This window comes from Lonchura striata, chromosome 3, assembly GCF_050655825.1.
Source record: "Lonchura striata isolate lonStrDom1 chromosome 3, ASM5065582v1, whole genome shotgun sequence".
Lineage (NCBI taxonomy): Eukaryota > Metazoa > Chordata > Aves > Passeriformes > Estrildidae > Lonchura > Lonchura striata.
This window is the reverse complement of record NC_140705.1, coordinates 20,526,316-20,550,524: the sequence shown is the minus strand read 5'-3', so window position 1 is coordinate 20,550,524 and position 24,209 is coordinate 20,526,316. Positions and strand designations below refer to the sequence as shown.

The 24,209-nt window shown below is 36.5% G+C and overlaps 1 protein-coding gene across 30 annotated transcripts in view; it reads right to left on the bottom strand.

Annotated features, from left to right (window-relative positions):
* The window catches only part of DLGAP2 (DLG associated protein 2), a 450,420-nt gene that overhangs the window by 314,386 nt on the left and 111,825 nt on the right, over positions 1 to 24,209 (bottom strand). For 10 of the 30 annotated variants that reach the window (XM_077782384.2, XM_031504436.3, XM_077782386.2 and 7 more), the window contains exon 1: positions 22,595 to 23,900. The exons of 10 other annotated variants lie outside the window; for them this stretch is intronic. In XM_077782384.2, coding sequence (XP_077638510.1) covers positions 22,595 to 22,597 — 3 coding nt within the window. In that variant the 5' untranslated portion in view covers positions 22,598 to 23,900. Of the gene's footprint in view, positions 1 to 6,978; positions 8,272 to 22,594; positions 23,901 to 24,209 lie in introns of those variants that run through there. 10 more of the 30 variants (XM_077782391.2, XM_031504439.3, XM_031504440.3 and 7 more) reach the window with 3 other exon arrangements.

The following is a 24,209-nucleotide window of genomic DNA, read 5'->3' as shown; positions in this document are numbered from 1 at the left end:
TCAGACTCTCAGCATATTGACAGAAGAGAATCAATGGAAATGCCTGCCCTTCTGTGAGGATGATTTCCCCTTCCTTAGCACGTAAAGAAACATGTATGAACACCATCAGTTGTAATTTCTATCAATTTATGTCAGACATGCTTCCTAAATATATCAAAGGGGTATATCTGAACCTTTATCTCAAGGAATGCAGCCTTCTGCTACCTAGCAAAGTATTGCCACCCATACTTTACAGAGGAATGACTTAGAAGGAAACTATATGACCTGTTAACAACCAAAAATCCTTTTCAGCATAGTCACATCTTCAGACTTCACTGAGGTGCCTGGAATAATTCTCCTGCTCTTTTTTCCCCCAAATACCTGTGTAATTGATCATTTTATTATCACTGCTAATAGCATGATCACATAAGTGAAATAAAAATATCTGAATCAAAGGGATTTATCTGGAAAAAAGGTCAAAATTACTGTTTTGATACTTTTCTGAAAAAGCACATCTTGATCCCCCAGGAGCCTCACTTGCAAAGCAGTGGCATTGAATGAAACAATGAAGACTGAAGTATTTATGAGCCAGCTAAATTGCAGCTCTGTGTGAGAGTTTGAGAGATGATGTTAATTGTTCATGTATAAATTAAGAGTGGAAATTTTAGAATTATTAGTCAACAATTTTATTAAGTTCATAATCCCATCACTATACAATCATTGTTAGTACAAAATCATTCTTTTGCTGATTTTGTTATTTAAAATGTACTCAATGGTTGAAAAGGCTTAACTGAGAATTGTGTATCCACATTTAAATGTGTTAGAACCAGAATTTGGACCAGACTATGTCTGTCACTGGAGCTCCAAACTTGGGCACTGATTGTAGTGCATGTGTGACCACTGAGCAGGACAGTGAGCTCAATGAGGAAAGGCACCAGGGGGTCTTTAGGGTCCTCCCTGGCTCTTGTGGTCTGTGCTATCTGGCACTATCTCAGGGGGGCACACACTGCTTTTTCTGGCTCTCTTACTGGAACAGAGTGTGTGTGTGTCCCTGTGCACGTGTGTGTATATGTCTGTGTGCACATGAATGCACATAAATGCTTGTTCCTGCTCACATTACAGCATTCCTGCATGAGAACAGGTATAGAAGACGTGAGATCCTAGGGGAACAAGAGAAATCAAAAGTGAATCTCAAGATTACATTGTTATGAATATATATCTGTTCTTGCTTACTGAAGCATAAATGTATCCATAAAGCCCCATGCTCAGATGAGACATAAGGGGTTTAATTCAAAGCAGTAAGTGTCTAGATAGAAAATCTAGGAAATTCTGTCTGGGATGCATGGGACTGACAAGAAGCAGGCACCAACTGCACAATAGGCTCATAAGGGATCCATCAAAGTAATACTACAACCAGCTTCAAGGGACACCAAACAGTAAAGGCTGTGTTGCTGTGCACAGTCCCAGGAAAGGGAGTTTCCCAAGTTAGAAAGCATTTCAGGTTCATACTTGTTTTCATCTAGAATGGACTCAACGTTTAGACCAGGAAAACTTAACAAGATTTTTAATATTTCTTTGGATGTAGAGCTGATTTAAGATGTTCTTTTTGGAAGTTAGCCTTACTCCTTGTTCCAGATTTTTTTTTGTAGATCAACCTAGTTATCATCTAGTGTGCTTTAAAATGGAATTGCATGCACACAGGAAAAAAAACGTATGATTTATAAAAAGGCCTGTTTAGCTTGTCTCTGCATGTTTTGGAAAAAGAATGTCTTGTTAAAGCCATGGTTTGGAGTGTGGCCACATAAAAAGTCAAGTCAGCACAACCAGGCACACTTCAGGCACAGAGTGGGAAGGAACAAGTGCCTGTGGCAGGATGTGAACCTCTTCAGATGAATCGGCTGAAGGAATAATGAAATGGTACCACAGCTTCAATATGTGGCAGTATGGTTAAAACATGGAGAGATAAATGCTTAGACAGCACTTCAGAGCAATAGCCCAAATTAATTGTCTAATTGTAAGGTATAATTTAAGCTTTAACTAAGTCTATGAAAATGTATGCAGACTACATATTTATGAGAAGGATTCCATTGACTACATATAATCAATAAAATCAAGATTCCCTATGAGATTCAGCTATTTAGCCTGCCAATTTTTATGACACTACAGTATTATTCCTCTTGGTTTAAGATGTTTTTTTCCTTTCAGCATCTATTATGGCTGCACAAATGGGAAGAAGCCAAATGATTGCACTGAGGAAACAATGAGGCTGAATAGATTCAAAATCCTGTCAAACACACAGGGTGAACAGAAAAAATATGTTTTTAATTTCTTTTAGTTCTTTCTTGTTACTTCTATCAGCAGTTGGACAGAGGAAAGGGAAATTAATCAAATGCAAAAATAGTTGTCCAGATGACAACACCCCACTTAAAGAGCCATTGGTAAAATTTATAGGACCAGAAATGCATGGGGGAAAAAAAGGGATTAAAAAGATAATTTCTGCAGAAATGTATAGAACAGCTCCTGAGTTCTGTGCCCTCTCCTAGGCATGCAGGTGATGTGAATGGTGAGGGGTATGACATTTTGGTGGAGTTTAACCCAGGCATTTTCTCTAGGAGAGCCAGCACAAAGGAAAGCTTTCTAAGAATAAGTACCTCTTAGGTGACTGACAGATTAAAAACAAGAACATCTGAACTGGGCCCACTCCGCAAAGAAATGCCAAACTCACTTCCCCTCCAACCCCGCAGCAAAATTTCTGTAGGAGATTAAATACCTCAATTTGGGTTTCCTTGCCATCACACAGAGAGGAGCAGCCACAGTGAGGGAGTGTGACTGTGACTGTATGCTGAAGTAACATCTGATCACCAACACCTGCTTTCCTTTCAGATCCTGGCATTTCAAGTGCAGGACCCCAAAGTGGTCCTGGCAGCAGGTGCTACATGGTGCAACATGCGGCAGGCAGCAGAGCCTGGGGCACGCAGCACCTGGCTGCCCTGAGCCACATGCTTGCTGTGCTAGCATTTGTGCCATGCTGCTGGAATATTTTATCTTGACATGCCTGGTCTGCCCTTGCTCCTCCTCTTTCTGTGGGTAATGTACACGAAATCTGGAAGTCCTCTTCCTCTTCATGAACTGCTGTGAGATTTCTGCCCACAGGAACAGCACCTGGATCTAACAAGTAAAAAGCAGCCTGATATTTTCTGGCCTCTCTTATTAAATGGTGCCTTGCCCTTATCATGATCCCAGTAAGTGTTTTGCCATCAGTTTCAGCAGACGCATGTTCAAGCCCTAGAAATCAAGGATTTGATGATGGTAGGTCACAGAAAATGAATTAAAAAATTTAAAGGATGTTGTTGCTCTTGTATCAAATGTCAGATTGAGTACTTAGAACTGGGAGGACAGACAACAGACTATTATACAGATCAGCTAAAACTTGAACCTAATGACAAAGGATGCCTTTTCTCAGACATCATGAAAACATATGATTCCTAAATAATTTTTCTGCTTTGAATCTCTTTCCGCTTTAGTTTGATGGGCAGTGGTCACCTTTAAATCTTTGACTTTAATATTGCAAGTAACTGTTGCTACCACAAAAGCTGCAATGGCATTTATTATTTCCCTGCCATTTCTTTGAAGATGTCAATGGCAACTAAGATGCAGTTTCACTTTCCTTCAGTAAAAGAAATCTATGAATTTCTATGTGGTTTTCTCTGTATATCAGTGAGTGCTCTACTGTGCAGGTTGTCTGACAGTAACATACTTGTTACCCTATTTGTACCTTGGTAATGTACTGCTAAGAGGAATTAATAACTTGCTGCGCAGAACTACTTTGCTGGCATTCATACTGTCGTGTACAATTTTCAGGCTTTAATATCAATTTTGCAAGTGTATCTGTCAAAAACAATTAAATTCTACAACAGATATAATTTTTATTGCACCAATCTATGCAAATCTTTCATTGTTGCAGGTATGAATATTTTATATTATACAAGGAGAAACTAAAAGGAGTTCAATTTAATTTAACCATGGGGTCTCCAGTCAAGGATGCGTGGTTGTGTATGTACTCCAGACTTTTTCACTGTTCTGGTGCAGAATTCCTAAAGTACATATAAAAAGAAAAACTGTAATGCCTGTTGTAGCCAAAGAAGCTGGCACTTATGGACCTTGTACTATAGTAAATGCTTCTCAATTAATAGAACTTTTTTTTTTAATGAGTGCAAAAACCCAGGTAATTGCCCTTACTACTCTACAATAATGTATTGGGATTTTATTTTTGATAGCAATGTGGATCCCATACTCTTTCCTTTGTGTTCAGACTAAGCTCCTTTTATATTCACATTAGAGACATCTATCTGGGACATCATGAAACTTGAATGTACAGAAGTCCAGTTATTTGTGATTTTCCTTGATTAACTCCAGCGTAAACTCAAGCTTTTCTCCTTGAAACCAGAACCAAATTATTGACTACATAAATTTATTGCAATGACAAAGTCAAGAGCAAAAATTTAAACATCTAAGATGAAAAATATCAAGTATATAGATCAAAAAGTTTTCAGAAAAATATGGCCAAGATTTCTAACACGTTTACAATGATAGAATGCCAGAAATAATAAGTAAGATTTATGGAGCGTAACTAACATGATGTAATCTATGCTATGGAGTTCTATGCCTCCTCCATATATATAATTTAAAAACTTATTTGATAAAGCACAAGTGAAACATTGTATGCTCTGTGCTATGGTCATTTCTCTTTCTGTATGTTCTTTTAATTTAAGAACTGCATATACTGTTTTAAACATAATGGATGGGTTGCTTTTATTGATGTGCCCTTCAGTGTGCTTTTTGATCCATCTATGTTAATTATATTTTCTATTATTTTTACATTATTTTATTATTTATTACAAGCAGCTGGTTTCCTTTAGTGGGAATTTTAATAGATGCAAAACTGGTAAAAATTATTAATGCATTTTTGGTTTTTTGGAATATAAAGTTTCAAAATAGCAGGTGGGCTAATAAAAGCAGTGACTACACAATTATTTTTTTTATCTTTGTTCCCCAAAAGATTCACCCTGAAAACCAGTCAATATCCAAGGCTTGATCAGCTAAGCTACATAACAGTTGTATGTCTGAAATACAGCACATATTATTTGGACTCTACTCATTATCTGCCTCTTTCCTTTAGCTTTCGCTTAATACACACAAAGGAAATCTGTGAAAATGTTTTCATTGTTCTAGATCACTTTAAGAAGCTTTTACAGTAAAAACTCTTCGGTGAAACATATTAAGTAAATCTCATTATGTAACTATATCAACAAAATAGTCTTTATTCTGTGTTTTTTCTTGAAAAAGCAAACAATAATATCAGGCCCAGTACTGCTGTTTAATCTGCTCATGTGTTGAAGCACATTCACCTGCCTGCTAGTATTTTAAAATAGCATGTTTTGTTCAAAAAAATGATGCCAGTAGTCACCAACTTTGCTAAACACACAGATTTTGCATACTTAGCAAAATATTGTCTGTTTTCACATTTCATAAGATACCTTTTAAACTGTGCTGTACTGGGAACTACATGATCATGTTGGTCACTTGTTGCTGAACAGAAAAGATGTAGTCTGTCTCAAATGACAGGGAAACATGACAGATATGGATCCATGAACTAATTGTGATCAAATGCAGGAACTGATATTAATGCATGCCTGTAAAATAATCATGTTAATACTACAGAAACAAAACCTTCAAACTTCTCCACAGCAGTGAAAAAGCAACAGAAATTGCAACTTGCGAATTGATGACAGCCACTCTGAACCTTTGTTCTTATTTTATACAGACTTCTCTTTTTTTTTTTTCTTTGCGGCTTTGTTCCTGCATAAACTTTTAAAGAGCAAGCTATTTTACCTGCACATCAGAAATCTATACTGGAAAATCGAAATTTATTGATTTTTTGGATAGGCATATGCAAAACTAGAAGGGCTAATATTCATGGAAAAAGCAACACCCCAAACCTCTGCTGTTGAAAAGTTTAGAGCATGAGAAGGAGAAAGATACATACAGAAAATACTTCCCATTTTGAATAATTTCAAGGCATTTGAACACTATTCACTTGCAGCAAAGTTGCCAGTTCTAAAACCAGGACTGAATGAATTTTACTGAAGACCCAGTAACCTAGTGATCCTCCAGACCTCTGCTTAAAGGCAGGTTTTTCAAAAAAATTTCTTATATCAATTCTTAACCTTTACTGTACAATTAATATTAGGTTTCCAAAAGCATGCATACTGTGTGTGTGATCACAGCACTTTTTCAAGCTCATTAATGAATATTTCTGTTCAGTAGCATTTTTTGCTAGTAACATTTTTATAATGCAAAGGCTCTCACCACTGTGCAGCAAATATATGGGGTTTTTTGCTCTTATCTCATGTAGTGCACTTGATAAGGAGTACTACTGAATCTTCTGCACGCTGCATTACAAAGAAAACTGCCTTTCTGTAAGGCATTTTCTCTCCACTGCTTTCACATGAAATAAGGGCTCTCGTAGCTGAACGTATCTGACTGTATTAATACTCAAATGAAAACTGAAACCCTTCTACTTTATCTGAAGTATAAATCCCTGAAATTATTTTTGCCTTTCCAATTGTGTTCACTGTAATAAAGGCTAATATTGAACTGAACTTATCGTAATCTAGCATCACATGTTAAGTTCCAAATCTCTGCATGTGATCTATTTTCTTTTTTATTGTTGACATTACAGAATAGGTAAAATGATGGCAATATTATTAAAAATATCACAGTAAAAGCATTTTACTTAAAGACAGTTCAAACCTATTGCTTTCATGAGTAGGAAAAAAACCATGGTGCAAAGTGCTCAGGAGAGGGAAGGGACTAGCATCTGTTGAAAATTAACTACTTCAACATTAATTAACACATAATTTTCTACCTGATGAGATGGTGTTGTAGAAAGTATAAATTGAAGGCACAAGAGTAAGAAATGAGTCATCTTTGACTTACCGTATGAAAGACTATTGCTGTATTGCAGTCAGCATCCAAACACAGAGCATGAAGCTTCTCACAAATCAGAAAAAATACACAATCAATGAACAAGTCACATTCATTGTAAAAATAAAGGCCAGATATTAGAGTATGTATCCAAGGGTCTGGTTAGTCACAGCTTTGACTAGCCTGCTACAGAGCTCTGCAAAACAAGTATACTGCAGCAGTGTGGCAAGCATAGGATTGCAATGCATGTCCCATATATTCAAGCATAATAGAAAACATGGTCTGGAGCTTATTCCATGTGGAAGTGGGGTTTGTTTTATGCAGGCAGAAAAAAGAAAGGTTCTTTTTCCACATAATAGAATTAGAAATGAAGATTTTTCTTGATTATTGTACACAATAATTCCCCAGGATATCAATTACATAAAGCAGGTGCCTCTGTCTCCTGTTTCCCAGATAAATGCCTGTAATCTCATTTCACAAATGATCCTATTTAGACAGGAGCCACCTATTGTGATGATATCATTTGCTCTAGTATCCATAAATGGGCAACTTCCTACAAAACGTCATGACTACTGACGACACAAATTTTTATAATATTGAGTGGGCAGGGTGGTTGATGGGGTCCCATCAATCTACAGCAGCTTCTTCTGATGTGATACCACAGATCCTGCATAATCACATAAAAGACTGTAAATGAAGAGGAGCATTAAACCTCTCTAGTAAAGCTCATTAAAAAAAAAAACAAAACAAAACAAACAAAACCCCCACACCTAAAACAAAAAGAACCCTGGAGAGGTAGTAAAGGCAGATAAAACATAATGACAGAGCAGTGGCACCTTTTCAAATGCCTTCGGCACTCTCAAGGATACTGGTAGATATGAGCAAAATCACTCTCAGTTAAGAAGTGTAGCTGTCAGTTTCTTTTTAACAAATAATAAAAGACTGGATATCCTTTTCCCTTGCAAATTTAAAATATGCACTGACAGCAAAAAAGACCAGAGCTTCAGTGATACACAAATTAGCCCACTCTTAGTGAATATTTTTTTAGAATTAGCAGCTGCTTGTCACAAGAGCTTGGAATATGAACACTGTATCAGATTACCCTTAGACTCTTTGAAATCCAGGCTGCTAGACAGGCTTGCTTCACGCAGCTACATGGATTTAATTTCTTACATCAGCGTTTTCTTAAGAAAACCATTCCATTAAATACATGTATTTGGGAAATATTATAACACTCACAGATAGCTGAAATTAGTCTCCATCTGCCTGCTTTAACACACAGAGATATGAGGAGAGTTAAAGGTGATACAGCGTTCAGTTGCCTACCCACCCTTATCCTCAAGGGATTCAGTTGTGCCTAGAGGCTAAAGCAAATTGCCTAAGAACTTGTATTTAATATTTTTCCTGGCAGAAGTTAGTAAGAACTTCAGAAGAAAGTCCCCTGGTTTAAAAAAAAAACCTCAGGGCATTTTTCAACAGGATCTCCACAAATCTTGGTTTACTTACTCCTGCTTTGAACAGACTGGGCTGCATCTAAACAGTCTCCTAATACACAGGAAGAAATGCATTAGGATCCATCCGCATTGATGTTTGGACAGTGCTCACCAGAACACCAGTCAAGCTCGGGTTTCAGAGTGGAACACTTTAAAGCTTAAAAGCAAAAACCCCGAGAGGACTTTATATACATTTCCACTGATGTAGTTCTAGCAAAACAGAGTCCACTTCTTGAAATCTAGACCCTCCACTCTACATTCCCTTCTAATAATTTACCTTTATTTTATAGTTTCTTTGGATCAGGGACCGCCCTCTACTAAATCTCTGTATTATAAATAGAGAGTGTCTCAAAGGCAAGGCAGTGCAAATTTTAATAATAAAAGCAACTCTTTCGGAGTTGACTCCTACCAGAGTGACTCACTTCAGGTCTAGATAGGTTAAAAGCAAAGGCTGAACACAGCATCCATGGCTACGAGACACAGTATGTTGTCAAAGCAGAGAAGTCAATGGGCTTTTTACAGGCACCCTAAAGAGAAGAACTCCTTCCTCAGGGATTGAAAACATTGGAGAAAACAACTTCAGAGCACTGAGTAGCCATTTAGATACAAGCAGGTTCTTCCCTTCTCCCTCCCTCCCTCCTGTGCTTGTCTTCCAAGACAAGACTAGCTGACCTCCTTAAATATGTTGTTTAGGAAAAGACAGAAGCACGGCTTTGGCTCTGGATATCATAACCCCTTAATTTCAGTACTGGGTGGAAATAGAAAAGCATATACTCTGTGTATCCAGATGGCATAAATATTTTCCTTGTGTTTCCATGACAAAAGACAAAGATAACACAAGAAACAATTAGAAAGTAGAAGTGTGTGTGAGTGTAACTGAGATTGATGGTCCAGAAGTTTCTCTCTTGGCTAGATAAAAGCTGATGAAATGGAAATAAGGAGAAAGAGAAAACCAGAAAATAGCTAAAAAGAAAATTAATCACTGCTTCATCAAATTCTGTCCTGCCTTGGGAAGCACCAAATGTCAGATTCCCTTGTTAATTTTCAAAGTCTTTCAAGGCTGTTCCCAGGATGTAGTAGACAAGTGCATGCTTTCTTAAAACAATATTTTTTACAGTATCTGAGCCAAAGGATGCCACCACTCTTCCTTAAACTAGATTTGAGCTTACCATTAATACAATGATGAACTCATAACTCATTCCTCTGCAGAGGAGAATGTTAAACATGGTCCATGGAAGATGCCTCAATGGTTCTGATCTGTGCTCAAAGGCTTCTAAGCTTTCTAAAATATAGTACTAAAGAGAATAGACCATTATTTCAAGCAGTTCCCATTTGTTTAGGGAAATATTGTGGGAAAATACTCCAAGCATATTGCTGTCTCAGGAAGGGCCTGAAGGATTTTGCTGAAAGGATGAGTCACTCCAGTGAAAGCAAAGCTGCTGCACTTGGTCATGGAGCTATTGTCATAAGCCACAACATCTAATACTAAGTAAGCAAGTACAGTGGACATCTAATAAAACTGCAGACCACACAACAGACTATTGTACCTCTCTTAAGGTCTTTCCTTCACATTTGGGATCTTTAAAATACCCTGATATCCTTACAAATAAGTCTAAAATGTCCTTAAACCACCTTTGAAATTCCTACAGGTATTCCTTTGGTTTGTTCTCTCTACCGTAACTGGAAACTAGATCTCTCCAGACATTACAGACATCTGATAAATCTGAACATTTCTGGGCAAAGAATTAGAAAGTCTAGATCTTCTTTAAAATCTCTGGACTTTCCACTAATTAGAGTTAAAACCTAAGTTATAGAACACCAGAACAGTGGATATAGAATAGTGGATTATTGAAACTCCATTCTGAAAGGCTGGAGACAGAAGGATGTTACCTTCTAACACACCTACTGATATTTTAGTAGATAGTCTCTAAAGCAGAAACAAAACAGATTGTTTCAGTAAAGTTAGTTTGTCCACTGGTTTTGAGTAACAAGAAACTCTGCCATCTCCAGTAAGTATCATGGTAATCTATATTAATTGTACCAAATAAACAAAAATTATGCAGAAAAAAAAATTATAATGCTGTCCTTTTAAACTGCAAACAGCTAACAATCATTACAAATATAAAGTGAATTCTTACATGTCATCTTTTCCCAGAAGCAGAGTAGGAAAACAGCAACTACACATTGTGTGATGCTTCCTTTAATTGTATTACTTAGGCCACCCCATGTGCATATTGATTAACAAGGCTCACACTAACTAAAACAAGGAAAAGCCTTATAAGAACTTCCACTTGGTTCTGCAGCAAACAAACAGGAAAATTAAGCAAGAGTCTTGGACAAGGAAATTTTAGTCTGCTATCCTTCATAATGATTGCAGCCAAAATCAAAAATGCTAAGGGCTAGAAGTTTCATCCTCATTCTTTTAGCCAGATCTACTTGTGCATAAATCTCTTGAGGAGCTGAACTGGACTGATGGAATCCATTGAACAGACAGCAGGCATCACATCTCTGTACCTAAACAAAGATTCTCCCTTAAATCCCTCTGAGATTCATCACTTTTGCTTTTCAACAACACTGTAGAAAACTCAAAGAGGGGTTTCAGTCTCATAAGGCCAAATTTAATTTGTTATAGTATAACAATGTTGATGAAGAATAATGTGCAATTTTTAATTACTTGTCAAAATCCTATTTCCCAATGAAAAGCTAGAAATATCAGTTACAGGTATCACAGTTAAATAAATTCTTAAGAATGATAATAATCACTGTAAATTATTACTTAATGCCTAAAACAATCAGAAAGAAGTTCTGTTCACAAGTTCAATTTTATACCACCAGCTGCAATGTTGGTGTCCCAAAGAAATTTTGAATTTCACATTCCATTAGCAATACAGGTGGAAAAAAATCAACCAAATAAAAAATTACATGTTCTGATAGAAAAAATAAAACAACCAAAATTTTCATTTCCATATGAATATTAAAATAAATGAGAGCAGAAGTTTCTAAAAAATTTGAGGAGGACTTTGCTTTTCAAAATCTGGTTAGCACAATTGTTGATTGATAAGGGCCAATCATGGTTTGCATCTAGTGACTCTTCTAAATGAAATAGAATTGTTTGAGCAATAGGAAGAAAAGGATAAAAAGTTCTGCCTAATTTCTTTCTTTCTGTGAAAATGTGCATTTTACTAAGTCAATTCCTTTTCAAATGAACTCCCCACTTCTTTGAAAGACAGCTGCATTGAAATATTTATGGCTCTAAAATCTTTACAAAATACTGTTTGATATAAGCAGGAACTAAATACTCTCTTTTACCACAGATCTCGATACTGTAGAATGACTGGTAGATTTTCCAGAGGTCAGATATTTGGTTGGGTTCATCCTTTATTAAAAAAAAAAAAAATCTAATTCCTGGAGAATTTCAGATCTGGATTCTCTAGAAATTACAGCTATTGTGATACTGCCTTTGGTAGACAGATCTATAGAGAGACTTTTCTTCATTGAAGATCAAAGCTATAATATAGTACTAACACTGACCAGCAAAGCTACGGTATAGCCATACCACTGACATGAAAAGGAGAAGGCTCTTTCAGGTTAGGATGTCAGAAATTCTTCATATTTTGGTAGTATCAAAGTGCAAGATGGATCTGTGAGCAGGATAGCTTTGTGAACAATGATCCCTCACTAATTTGGAGGTAAGACTGCAAAAACATCTGGCTGCCTCTTAATGCAAGGGTTGAAGAACAACGGTAATAACAATTAAGAGAAAGGCAATCTTGAAAGACCATATACAAAAAATATATAACTAATGCCTTCTTTTAAAGATAATGAGTTTGCTTCAAAAATTTTTTTCTTCTTACCAACATCTCCACAGAACTTCAGTTAGAGACTTTAAACACTCCTTCCTTCCTTCCTTCCTTCCTTCCTTCCTTCCTTCCTTCCTTCCTTCCTTCCTTCCTTCCTTCCTTCCTCCCTTCCTTCCTTCCTTCCTTCCTTCCTTCCTCTTCCAGACATATCTTTGCAGTAGAATTTTCAGAATGTACTCAAGAAATTGGTATCTCAAAATTATTACTGTCAGTGAAAAATAAAAAGTAACCACCTGGTCTCCCTGTATGTTTCAGCTTAGAGCAGTTTCTCAACTTTGTACTGTTTCATTTTGACAAACTTTATAACAGGGCCATTATTTTTACCAATTTTTCTCAAGTAACATTGCTTCAGAAACCACTAATCTGAGAATGTTTCTGTAGGCTTTCTGACATAACAGGCTTTAATTTTTCTATCTTTTTGTTTTCTGTTCTATGTCCTTTGTCAAACACAGTTCCTCCACTTGCAGTCCTGTGTTCCTTGCCTTTCCTTCTCCTTTTCCTCCTTCCCAATTTTCTAAGTTCATATAGACAAAAAAGTGATGTGAAAATAGACAAAAAATGATCTTTTCCTATCTGGTTTTTGATTTTACACATATCTGATGTCTTTGAAAGACGATCAGTAGACTTTACGGCAAAACTGAAGATGCTGCTCTAAAAAATCATTCTAGAAACCATGGAAAAATAGATTAAAGAGAAAGGAGTTGAAGATGACCAAAGTGTCATCAGGTTAAATCCCATATTAAATCATCTGTTCTCCCTGGACAAATTTTTGGGAAAAGTGGAGAGAGACCTGACAGCATCTGCAGATAGTTCAAAAGCTCTCAAAGGAGAGCCCAAAGGAGGCACCTCACACAGTGAGGCTCCAAGTTGAAGCACTGTCTCCAAGTCACAGCCTTGAGGAACAGCCTACAAGATCTCAGTAATATTTATTGATTATTTGCTAAATATAGCAACACAGTCTAGATCCTTTGGTGCATAAATAAAATTCTGCCTCACATATTCTGTGCTTTGTTTGCCAGTATGCAAATATGGCTACTCTGTCACCCCAATATTAACTCTGTCTTGTGCTGCAACAACTAAAGTACCAGAGTTTGGACCTTTGCAAGTTGAAATGTGGGTTTGACATCATATTCAGGCCCTTGTTATGGCTGATGATAAGCTTTGTTTTGAAGGTGAAACAAAGTCAAATTCTATAACTTCACGTGTTGCCAAGAGACAAAACAGTCATCTTTTGGCCATATCTCATCAGAGGCACTGGCACTAATCCATTTCCAAGCATTACAGCTCATAAACTCAGAACTATTATGGACTCAATAAAGTCAATTGATACATTAGTTAAGTGAGATGGAATGATTTAGCTCTTCGGGAAAAAAAATATAAGGCTCAGTGTTATTAAATGCTGGGTTTGAGCATCCTGGAATAATGAATTATAAGAAAATCATTCAAACAGACACACCTGTCTTGGCACATTCACTTGAAATACACCCAGGAAAACACAGTCTTTTTGTTTTGTTTAAATAAATTGAGAGGACTTCAAATGAAGGACTTCTTCTTAGTATCTGTTTCCCAAAAGCTTCTTGAAGAGCTTTGTTCTGAGACCCTACTTCATACCGAGTATGTGTAACGGCTCAACAAGAACCCGGATTTGTCCCTTACAAATTTGAAAAGTCAAACTCTAAAGTATCAATGTAGGACTGACAAGTTTTTCAAAGGTAGAGAAACCTATAACGCTTATGTGACTTCTCCCTACTGACAAATCTGAGCTAGACAGAAAAACATAGTATAGTGACAATGGGAGAAAATGGGGTACTCTGGATATCATGATTTTTATTAAAAATACATTTTAATACAAATGCTTTTCAATCTTACATGCTAACTTAAAGTAATAAAGGTAAACAGATGCATGTATTTACATATATCCAAATAACCAATAATGTACATTGACTTATCACAATTTTTTGAGACCTATTTTAAAAACTTAGTGAAACTGTCTTTTATTTTAGAAAGTAAATAAATTTTATTTAATGCTTCCTATTTGAAGAAAAGAATATTCATAATATAGGATAAGGAAACTGCATCATTTTAACAAAAAAACCCAAAACATTGACTATTTTAATGAAATTAAATATAATACTCAGTATTGCAATATTCAATACTCAAATATGCATTAATTTCATATAAGAGGAGTTAAATTTTTTTCCTCCTCTCTCAGCCTACATTTTCATTTCATAGAACCTTGCTCACATTCCAAAGGAAAGTTCCCAAGCTGACATGTACTACAAATTCTAATTTTTTTTTTTTTTTTTTTGAGGCTTCTAGCATAAGCTATGGCAGTGAAAATGTGCATTGAAATTACTGGTTAGCCTGTCTACTAAAAATAGTTATTTCAGACATAGAAAACAACATAGTAGAAATATTCTTTCTGTAGATTATTCCTCATAAATTTTCTGTTTCTTGCAGAAAGATAATGTGAGCAAGACTACTCATTAACAGTGGAATGCAGGAAGAAGTAAAATCATCCAGCAATAGTTCAAGAAAGCATATTACAGTACGTCTGTAAAACTGGTTTTCTCTAAGGTTGACTGAGGGCCAGAAAATGACATGACAAAGATGAAGATACCCCCAATAGATTATTTAACCCTGCCAGTCTGCAAAAAAACCCATCAGTAGCAACATTAATATTCACAGTGGTACCCTGTGATGCTTTCATAATTTAGATTTGACCTCAGTGAGAAACCTGGCAAATGACTTTCGTTCCCATGTTTCTAGTCTTTTATGAAAGGACGCCAACACCCCTGCATCAATCCTGCATCGTGGTTGCCCAGTAAGCACCCACAATGTTTCATATCCAGGATTTTGCAGTCTAGAACTGAAGCACACTGGAAAAGCTGATACGTGCAGAAGTCACTATGGTTACTGCCTACACTTTCTTTGCCTCCAATAAGATCTTTCATTTCCATAAGCATTAAAATTCACCAAATGCACCAAAATTATTCAGACAAAAAAATAGTCTCGCTGGTTTATAAACCTTTTAGCTGTGTTCCTTTTATCTTTTTAAGTATAGACTCTGAGGCATATTATTCCACATCTGAATATAAGAAAAAGTATTGCAGGACAGACCTTGTCGTGGGAATGTTTTGTGGATCCCCAGCTTCAGCAGTGTCTGTGGATCAGCTGTCTGCTGTTGACCAGTGCAAAGCCAAAACCCAGAAAACACTGCTCAGGATGCCAGAAAAAAGGCACTAGCTGGAGATTTAGCAAGCCAAATTCAGATTATTGTCCTTAGTATTGTTGTAAATCTTTCCAATATAAGAAAATTAAAAGTTCATCTTCTGTGGTTAGATTCCATATCCATTGTAATAAGAAACAGCTATATGTAAAACAAATTTTGGGTTGTTTCTTTTTTTTTTCTTTTCTTTTTTTTTTTTTTTTTTTATTTTTTTATCTTACAGCAATCAGCATGATTCTTTATTTCAGTATTCTTATATAAATGTCAAACTGGCTAGAGCCTGTAATATTTCCTGACCTCACAGTCACTCAGTATACCAAGCTCTTTAAAATTGTATCCAGTGGCTGCATCCTCAACAGTCATTTAAAATATTTCTTAGTTTTATCTTTTTACTTCAATTAGCTTTCTACTTAAGTCCCTTCCAAGCACACTGAATTATTTTATTCCCTGGTGTTGCCTGTTATTTTGAAAACCTCCCCGAACCACCATTGTCAATTCTCCTACATACAAGTAGCCTATTTTTTCTTTTCACCTCAACTACCTCCTTACAGCTAGTTGCTTTTACTGTGACATGTTTGACAGATTAATATATTCTTTATCAGTTCAGTTACTTCCCTTTATTTTTCCTATATGTGATTTTGCTGATGTTCCCTTTAGGTGAAAGTTCTTAATATTACTCTTCAATACATTCAATGAAGTCTTTTCACAAAGAACCCTTTTTCAGAAAGAGCAGGGTGCTCACTGCATACAGGACATGCAGGTAAAATATTTGACACCTTCAGCAGGAATTACACCGAAATCAGCCGTGGTTTATAGTGAAGCAGTGCCAGCAGAGGCTTATTCCTGCTGCTGAGGTAGGAGTTATAATCCCCTCAACACCCAAATCTACAGCATCTCTTCCAGCATTGCCAGCCCCAAGGAGTCAAACAAGACCCCCAATACTCACAGACTGAACTTTTCCAAAATCATAAATACTTTCTTAAAAAGTAGATATGAAAATTGCCCTTGCCATTTCAGACCAAATGTCCAACTTGTAAGAACTCAGAATACTGCCTATCACATCATTAGTTTCTTAAACCAGACTGGAAAATAGACCTTGTCCCTGTAATCCTTCACTTTCATAATAACAAATTCTTGCTAATGCATTAAATGTCACACAAAATAACAAATCAGAAATGGTCACTTTTTCATGTATAATTTCCATGTATGACACCTAGATAGACTAAAGAAGGGGGAAAGTACTTCCTAGAAGTTCAAAGAATTCAGCTGTTGGCTTAAAATAATCAGCAATTTCTATATAAGTCATTGAAAATATTGAACAATTTTCCACTCAAAAATTTGAAGTGTAAATGAGAATGTGATAAAGGTTTTACTTCTGATTAAGTCTTAGTAAATGCAAAGGCACCCAGATTTTGACAGAACCAGAAGCAGTTTAGTGGGAGCTTATAAAACTTACGCAACGAGAGTACACCAAAAGGTTGATATTTATTGGTAGAGTGCTACTCTGACATTTAAGCTGTTTTCTGTTATGCCTGCTTACTTTCTTGTGCTCCTGTCTTATTCCCTGGGAGAAATGATAAAAAAATAAAGTGATCTCTGTATACTATTAACTGTGTCACATCATGCTGCTTAAAATATGTTACAACCTGATTGGCACAGAAACGCATTTTGCTCTGTTTGGGAGCACTTATGCCCAGAACAATGAAAATTCACAGCCCCAGCTTCTTGGGAACTAAGAAATCAGCTCTAAATACGGCTTTATATTGGAGTTCAGCTGCAGCATTACAAGCTATGGGAGAGCATCTTAATTCACAGACAGGGTAATTTATAATGGGACAGTATTTAAAACAAGAGCAGATCTTGCTCAGATTGAAATAATTCAAGTCGAGGATCAAATTACCTGTAAAAATACAAATTATTCTTTAGAAATCATTCCAAGGTGCGAACATAAGGAGACATGCCCTGACTTTACCTAAAGCACAGACAAATAAAGTTCAGATTCACAATCACAGCAAATGAGTACACAATATAAAGAAAACACAGCTTTGAAAAAGTTACTATCTTACAGAACACAGCTGGCAGCTAGATTTAAGGAGAAAATGAAGACGATGAGGAACAAGTGACTTCTGGAAGATGCCAAGACACAGAGTGAGCTGCAAGGGGAGAGCCCGGAGAAAGCCCACAAGAGGCCAGGCCGGGCTGGGAGCCGGATAAAGCCCGCTGCGATCAGGGGGAGCTGCTCGGCGGCAGGCTCAGCCCTCAGCGCCACCGCGAGCGGCCGGCTCCATCTAGAGGCAAAGCTCCCCGAGCTGGGGAGCCGCCGTCGCTGCGGCTCAGACACCTTTCCCCACAAGCCAGAACCCGCTCAAAAGAGCACTCCGAGTTGCTGTCCTCTTGGCAGGGATGTCCAGCAGGAGGGAGCAACCTCCATCCACCTCACTTTCTGCAAAAGCTGAGCAGTTGAGAATAAAGCCAAGCTTTCCCTGAAATCCACCTCTCAGCTTGAATGGTTTCCCATACTATCCTGCCAGATTGATGCAGCATGCATAAAATGACACAGATTGAAGGTTTCTGTGGCATTCTGATGGCAAGAATTCTGATGGATCCCATAGGCAAAGGGTTCCTGCACTCCTTTACTATTTGTCTCATAAGAAATAGAGTATTTCCCACAAATATCTTGATAAGCACATTTATATTCAGTATCAAACAGAGCACCAGTAGTTAATATGAAGTTAAAGAAATGTTTTTTAAAAAAATTAGATTATTAAAAAGAACTTTATAATTCTTTATGTTGCAAAGGCCTTCTTTGTTGAACAAAGATGAAGCTATTCTTTTCTGTCCATCAGTAAATATCTCCAACCATGTATTAAAACTGATAACCTAGGAACATCAAATCACACACTTTAAAAATTATAAGCAAGTCTAACTTCATCCTCTCTATTGCTAGGTTATGGACTCTGTGCCAAGCTATCCTTATGGAAGAGTTTCCATGAGTTTCTTCTGCACTGATCAAGAAATAAATAAAATTAAAAAAAAAAAAAAAAAAAAAAAAAAAAAAAAAGCCTTCAAATAGATGTCTCTGAAAGCCCTTTTCTACAAGTCACAGGCCAAAACATGTATTGCAATGTAATTTTACAAGCTTAACTCCACTGTACATTACTGTATGCCTAAAAGGGCTTTTTCAAATAGGCAGCAACCAGTTATATGAATATAACTCTTCTCATTCACTGCTTTCAGGCTTGTGGGGTATGTATCACCAAATCTGCACTTTTTCTAAATCAGTATGTTTATATTCAGTCAGGCTGTGTATCTGAGCAACAGCACAGCAAGGAGCAACCGTTGTCTATGCATTACATTTTCCCTGATTACTCATTTATTATACAATAGTGTCCTAAATTTTACCCATTACTTTCTTCTGGTGTTTGTAAGTGAAGAAGAAAATTTGGATTCAAACTAGTTTACTTTTGCCATAATGATGTATTCTCCAAGTTAGGTATAAGTAAAGATTAAAACTGGTGAGCTGATTATTCTAAGCAAGATACATTGGAGAGTGAGGGGAGAGAAAAAATATGCTGCTTTTCTTATAAAAAAGAATTGTAAAAATATCTGCTCATTTCTTAACCTATAAATTTTCTGTGTTTTACTCATTTTAGATGTATTTTTGCAATACGAATAAAAATCTAAATGGACAAATGCAAAAGCAATATATTTTACAGTTCTAGGTTAGATTTTGGGTTTTTTTAAGGGCATATATTTAATAAAGCATTGTTTATTTTACAAAATTCTTTGCTGAAACTAAAACTAGCAAACTACACAGTAATTTCTTCCCTGACTTCTTCCTGCTTTAGGAATTCAGATCCAGTTTGCTGTTACTCAAAACAAAATTACTTGCAGGTATGACTCATATCTTTGTGGTAGCAAAGAATATAAGATGTATGCCTATTTATGTAGCACATGCATAACAGCCCATTGGAAATTCTTTAAAGTCTCTTCTAAGAGAAGTCCAAGAGCATGGATGAAGAAAAAGCTCACTGGAGTTGAAGGAGGACCCCAGTGGGTTCTCATATATGTTTGAAAATACATACACATACATTGGCCCTGATTATGTACCAACATCTATGGGAAGAGTTGAATATCAGTCAAAAGGAAACATCAGAGCTAACCTCCAAGAGGCTTTAGTGACTAGCAATGACTTACACTCAAAGACATTCACACCTTGCAAGCTCAGCTTCATCCCTTGGCTTCAGACCCAGAACAGCCCAGCCCTCAAACAAGTCCTGCCTCTTTGCGGTGTTTGGCTTTGCAGTGTCCAGCACTGATTTAAATCAATGTCTCAAAGATATTGGTGGCCAAAGAAACTGCTCAATTACTGTGCCTGCGAAACATATGCCACAATCCCCATCTTTACCGATGTGGTCCAAAACTGAAGAAAATATAGGTGAGAGATGGACCTTAGACTTTCATTATTGCAATAACTTTTTGAAAGCAGCCTGTTTATGAAAACATTAATTTATCTATATGGATAAAAGAGAAGAAAAGCTTAAGTCAAGATACAGTGCTCAGAAAGGTGAATAAAATATGGAGGGAAAAGTAGCATGCTGAGAAAAATGGAGAAGAGGGCCTGTTATGGTACGTGTTAAAGACGTGAATAGGGAACAAATAGTTCACAAAAATTTAACATAGCTCTCTCTGTGTCAGGAACACATATGACACAAAAAATTGTAACTTTTTTTTTTTTTTTTGAATAGCTTATCCCTCTCTTGCTTTACCTGAAAATGGTAAAATACATGAGCAGTGACTTCCGGTGACTGAGCTACACAAGTATCCATGGGTGTGATGACAAAACTTCAAATGTCGAAAACGGAACAAGATTGAGACTATTTCAGTCATTGTAGATCAATGTTCCTGGTCTAAATTAGTCAGCTGCCTGTTATGCAAGATCATCCTCCCTGCTAGTCATTCTCACAGGGTATTTACAGAACACTGTATGGGAATGGTGAGAATCTGAGTGAAGGTACTACCAGGAGGAGGCTATTTAAAAAAGAATGTACTGCATACATTTTCAGGCAGACATTTAAGTAGACATTTCTGTAAAGCATTTGCTTTTCCCCTTGGCATTATATATGCACATATACATACATGTATACACACATACATACATGTATAAACACACACCCCATGTTTTCATGTCATTGCAGGTAATGTGGGAAGAAAGGCATACATAAATATGTTTTAAATCTTTCTAGAAAATGAAATACTTCTGCTGCTTCTGGGTAGCACAGGCTTATTTGGAAATAGCTTTCAAAATGCAGCCTTTGGAGAAAAGTATTTCACAAATCAAAGTGATTCTCTCAAAGCTTATTTGCCATGATAGCATTTACTAGAGTAGGAGGAAAAGGAAAATTTTGTTTTATATCACCCCAGTGAATTCAAATTTTCCCTTTTCTGGATGTCTGACTCAGTGTCCTGAGCTAGATGTAAAACATCTTGTTAAAAAGATCTCAACCAAATGCACATAAAATATTTCACCACAATGATCTGCTGCTCTTCTTCCTTTCTATCTTACACTCTTATTTCCTTACCCTCACTGATTGGGGTTGCAATATAGTTGCATCTGTACAAGATAATTTCTGCCTGCTTAACTAATGCTAGAAGTGATCATAAGGTTGACTAGCTCAAAAAAAAAAAATAAAAACAACTCATTGAATACCCTTCTGCTGTTTACATCATATAACAGGATTGCTCTATGCCAGTGTTATCTTAATAACTGTTCTATGCATACAGTCATAATGAAAGTGGGAGGGGGGGAAGTCAAGTAATGTTTCAATTTTTAACTATTATTTTTACTGTATGTTTTAATTTCTATTTCTTAGGGGGTATAGTATATGAATTAAAAGAAGCCTGATTCATTTTGTTAACACAGAATACAACATGATCTGTACTGATTCAGGGTCCATCTTATATGCTAAAGCTGGAGATAAAGACCCAGAATTGTTGAATCAAGCCAAGAGTTAGGCTACTTTTTTTGATAAATTGCACTTTTTCAATAGCACTTGAGCAAAAATGCAGGAGCTTCAGCAAAGCCCGCCAAAGTCCAAATGGACTGTCTGATGATTTGGCACAACTTGAGATAATCCTGAAAGCAAGTACAGCCAAATTAGTACTTTCATTCAGTTAAAATGAAATGGACTATAATATAAATAGATCAAAATTGGGCCCAGATCCTGCAATTCACTATGCAGGCAGACTGTCAAGTGCAGAATCAGCACTTTGGTGAGCAGAAACCTAATGAGGAAAAGCTCTAAAATGCAGAAAGAATTATTAGAAAAAAAGCTACTTAAATCCACCACATAACCAGAAATATTTGCTAAATACCACAGATATTAATAAATGTGTTGAGTACTTACTTAGAACCTGTAAATCATTCTTTAAATGTAATAAAAATAATTTCATGTAACAATGTGTCAAGCCAGTTTGGAAAAAGCACTAAAAAAACCTTGATGACTGTGTTTATCTACAGCAGAGCAAGTGGATAATCAGTATTAACCAGCCCAAGAAGCAATGCACTACCTGAGCACAACAAAAGTGACACAGATTTCAGGAGATTAAAAATGAGAGAGAAGGAGCGAAAGGTTAAACATACAAATCCCACATAGAAAGCAGTCTTTAAATGCTGGGCTCTTTTGAGAATTTCAGCCTACAGTGCAGTTCCTCTGTTTCATCTTTGCTCCAAATTAAAAATAAATAAATAAACAAATAAAGATTAGCAGATTAGTATTCTTAAAGAACCAGTTTTAAAGATAATTCTATTCACATTAACACAAAAGATTGCACCATGTTTTATAAATAAAACCATATACTGTGACACAAAGATCTGCTAGGAAAGTCAGAAATTCGATAGACAGAAATGCTGTGAAAAATCTGCAACCCTGAACACCGAGGAGAAAAATGAAACAAAGGAAACAGAACATGTTTCTAGACACTTTGTAGATAAAAATAAATATGAATAATAAAGGAAAAACAACAACAACAACAGAAAGTCTTACCATGATGTTTGCACAACTGTGTGTCTGTAGCCCATGCTATAAATGTGGATACCTTCTATTTCCATCATCTCAGCCCCTCTAGTGGTCAGTACCTGAAGATCTTGCCTTCAGGAGGGACACGATCTATCCATATGTACCATTTGCTGTTGCTCTAGTATCTTGACAGATATTCTTTTCTTAATCCTGTAATTTTTTCTGGAGATATAACTTGTCACTTTTTATTAGCATCTTTGTCAATGCTGCTGCTACATGCATATATTTAATTGCTAAGCAACAAAGGGTAAGCTCTGCACAGCACATTCGATTACTGCATTCCCTGTGCCATGCATTGTTACTAATGCACTTATATAATAAGAAATATTTTTTTTTAAAAAGGTAAAATATTTATTTCTGTTTCCATAGTATGTAGAAGCCACAATCTGAAATCAGGCTCCATCATGCTAGCCACGAGGAAGAGAGCTAACAGCTGAAAGAAGATGAAGGCAAATGGACTGATAGAAAGTGCACAAAAGTTAAAAACAGAGGTGAGTTTCAGTGTTTCCATAGATGAATAGGCGAAGTCTAAAGCTCAGAGGTGACTACCCACCTAGTTAGTCATGATTCTCAGACATTAGGGAAAAATTTCTATGGCTAAAATACGTGAAGCTTTTGCAAGTGTTGTGGCCTCAAGGTAGGAAGTATTACCAGTTTTCAGCAATTTATCAGTTTTGAAGAGATACATCTGCATTGTATCAAGAATACTTCTCTTCCTTTTTCTCTTTAAGTTGTAGAAAAAAACAGGGCAGGCAGTATTTTGTCACCAAATGTATATTTGCCCCTCTCATTGAAGATGCTGTCTCCAAAACCTGAGTTAGACATTAACAAGGATTACTTGAGTCTATCACACAAGGGACTACAACTCCATCTTTCCTTTGTTGAAGTGCAGCAATGTTCCCCAAAGTGTTCTGTTTACACCTGAGACGTACAAGGACGGTGGTCCCTCTTTTCTCTTGGTGTGATTACCTGCTATTTTGCAGCCAGCACTGCATTTCTTAGTGCCATATCTGCAATGTTCAGCATTAAGAGCTGCTTGGAAAACTAAACCATGACTGTACAGGTGTACAAACTTGCACATCCACATACAACCACTTTTATTTCTGCAGTTAGATTCAGGAATTGAGACTGACCCTGTCTGTGTCTCTTTGGCTTATACTATTAGCCCCAAGGATCAAGAGGAGTGCTAGGAAGGAGGTAGTTGCTTTTGAATTAAGAACAGTCATGTGCACAGTCCCACGCAATAGCATTAGTATTTCCTCTGGGTTCTAATACTTTTTGCAAAGAAACTGGAAATTCCCAATAACTAATGTGTCCTGTCACTTTTGGTGGGACTGAAACAAGGGTTGTAGTTGTACTCTGGGCATAACATCCTTTATATTCCCACAGGAAGACCAAGCAGAAGTTCCAAATGAACCACAGCAGGAGACTACATTATCAAATTCCAAAACTAATCAAGTACATCAGTACTTAATCATATAAAGTGTTTCTGCATTAAGCTACTCAAGACATTAATTACTTAACCCCTGAAATATCATTGTGAATATATGCTTTTTATTGCTATTTCATAGAAGGGCAGATG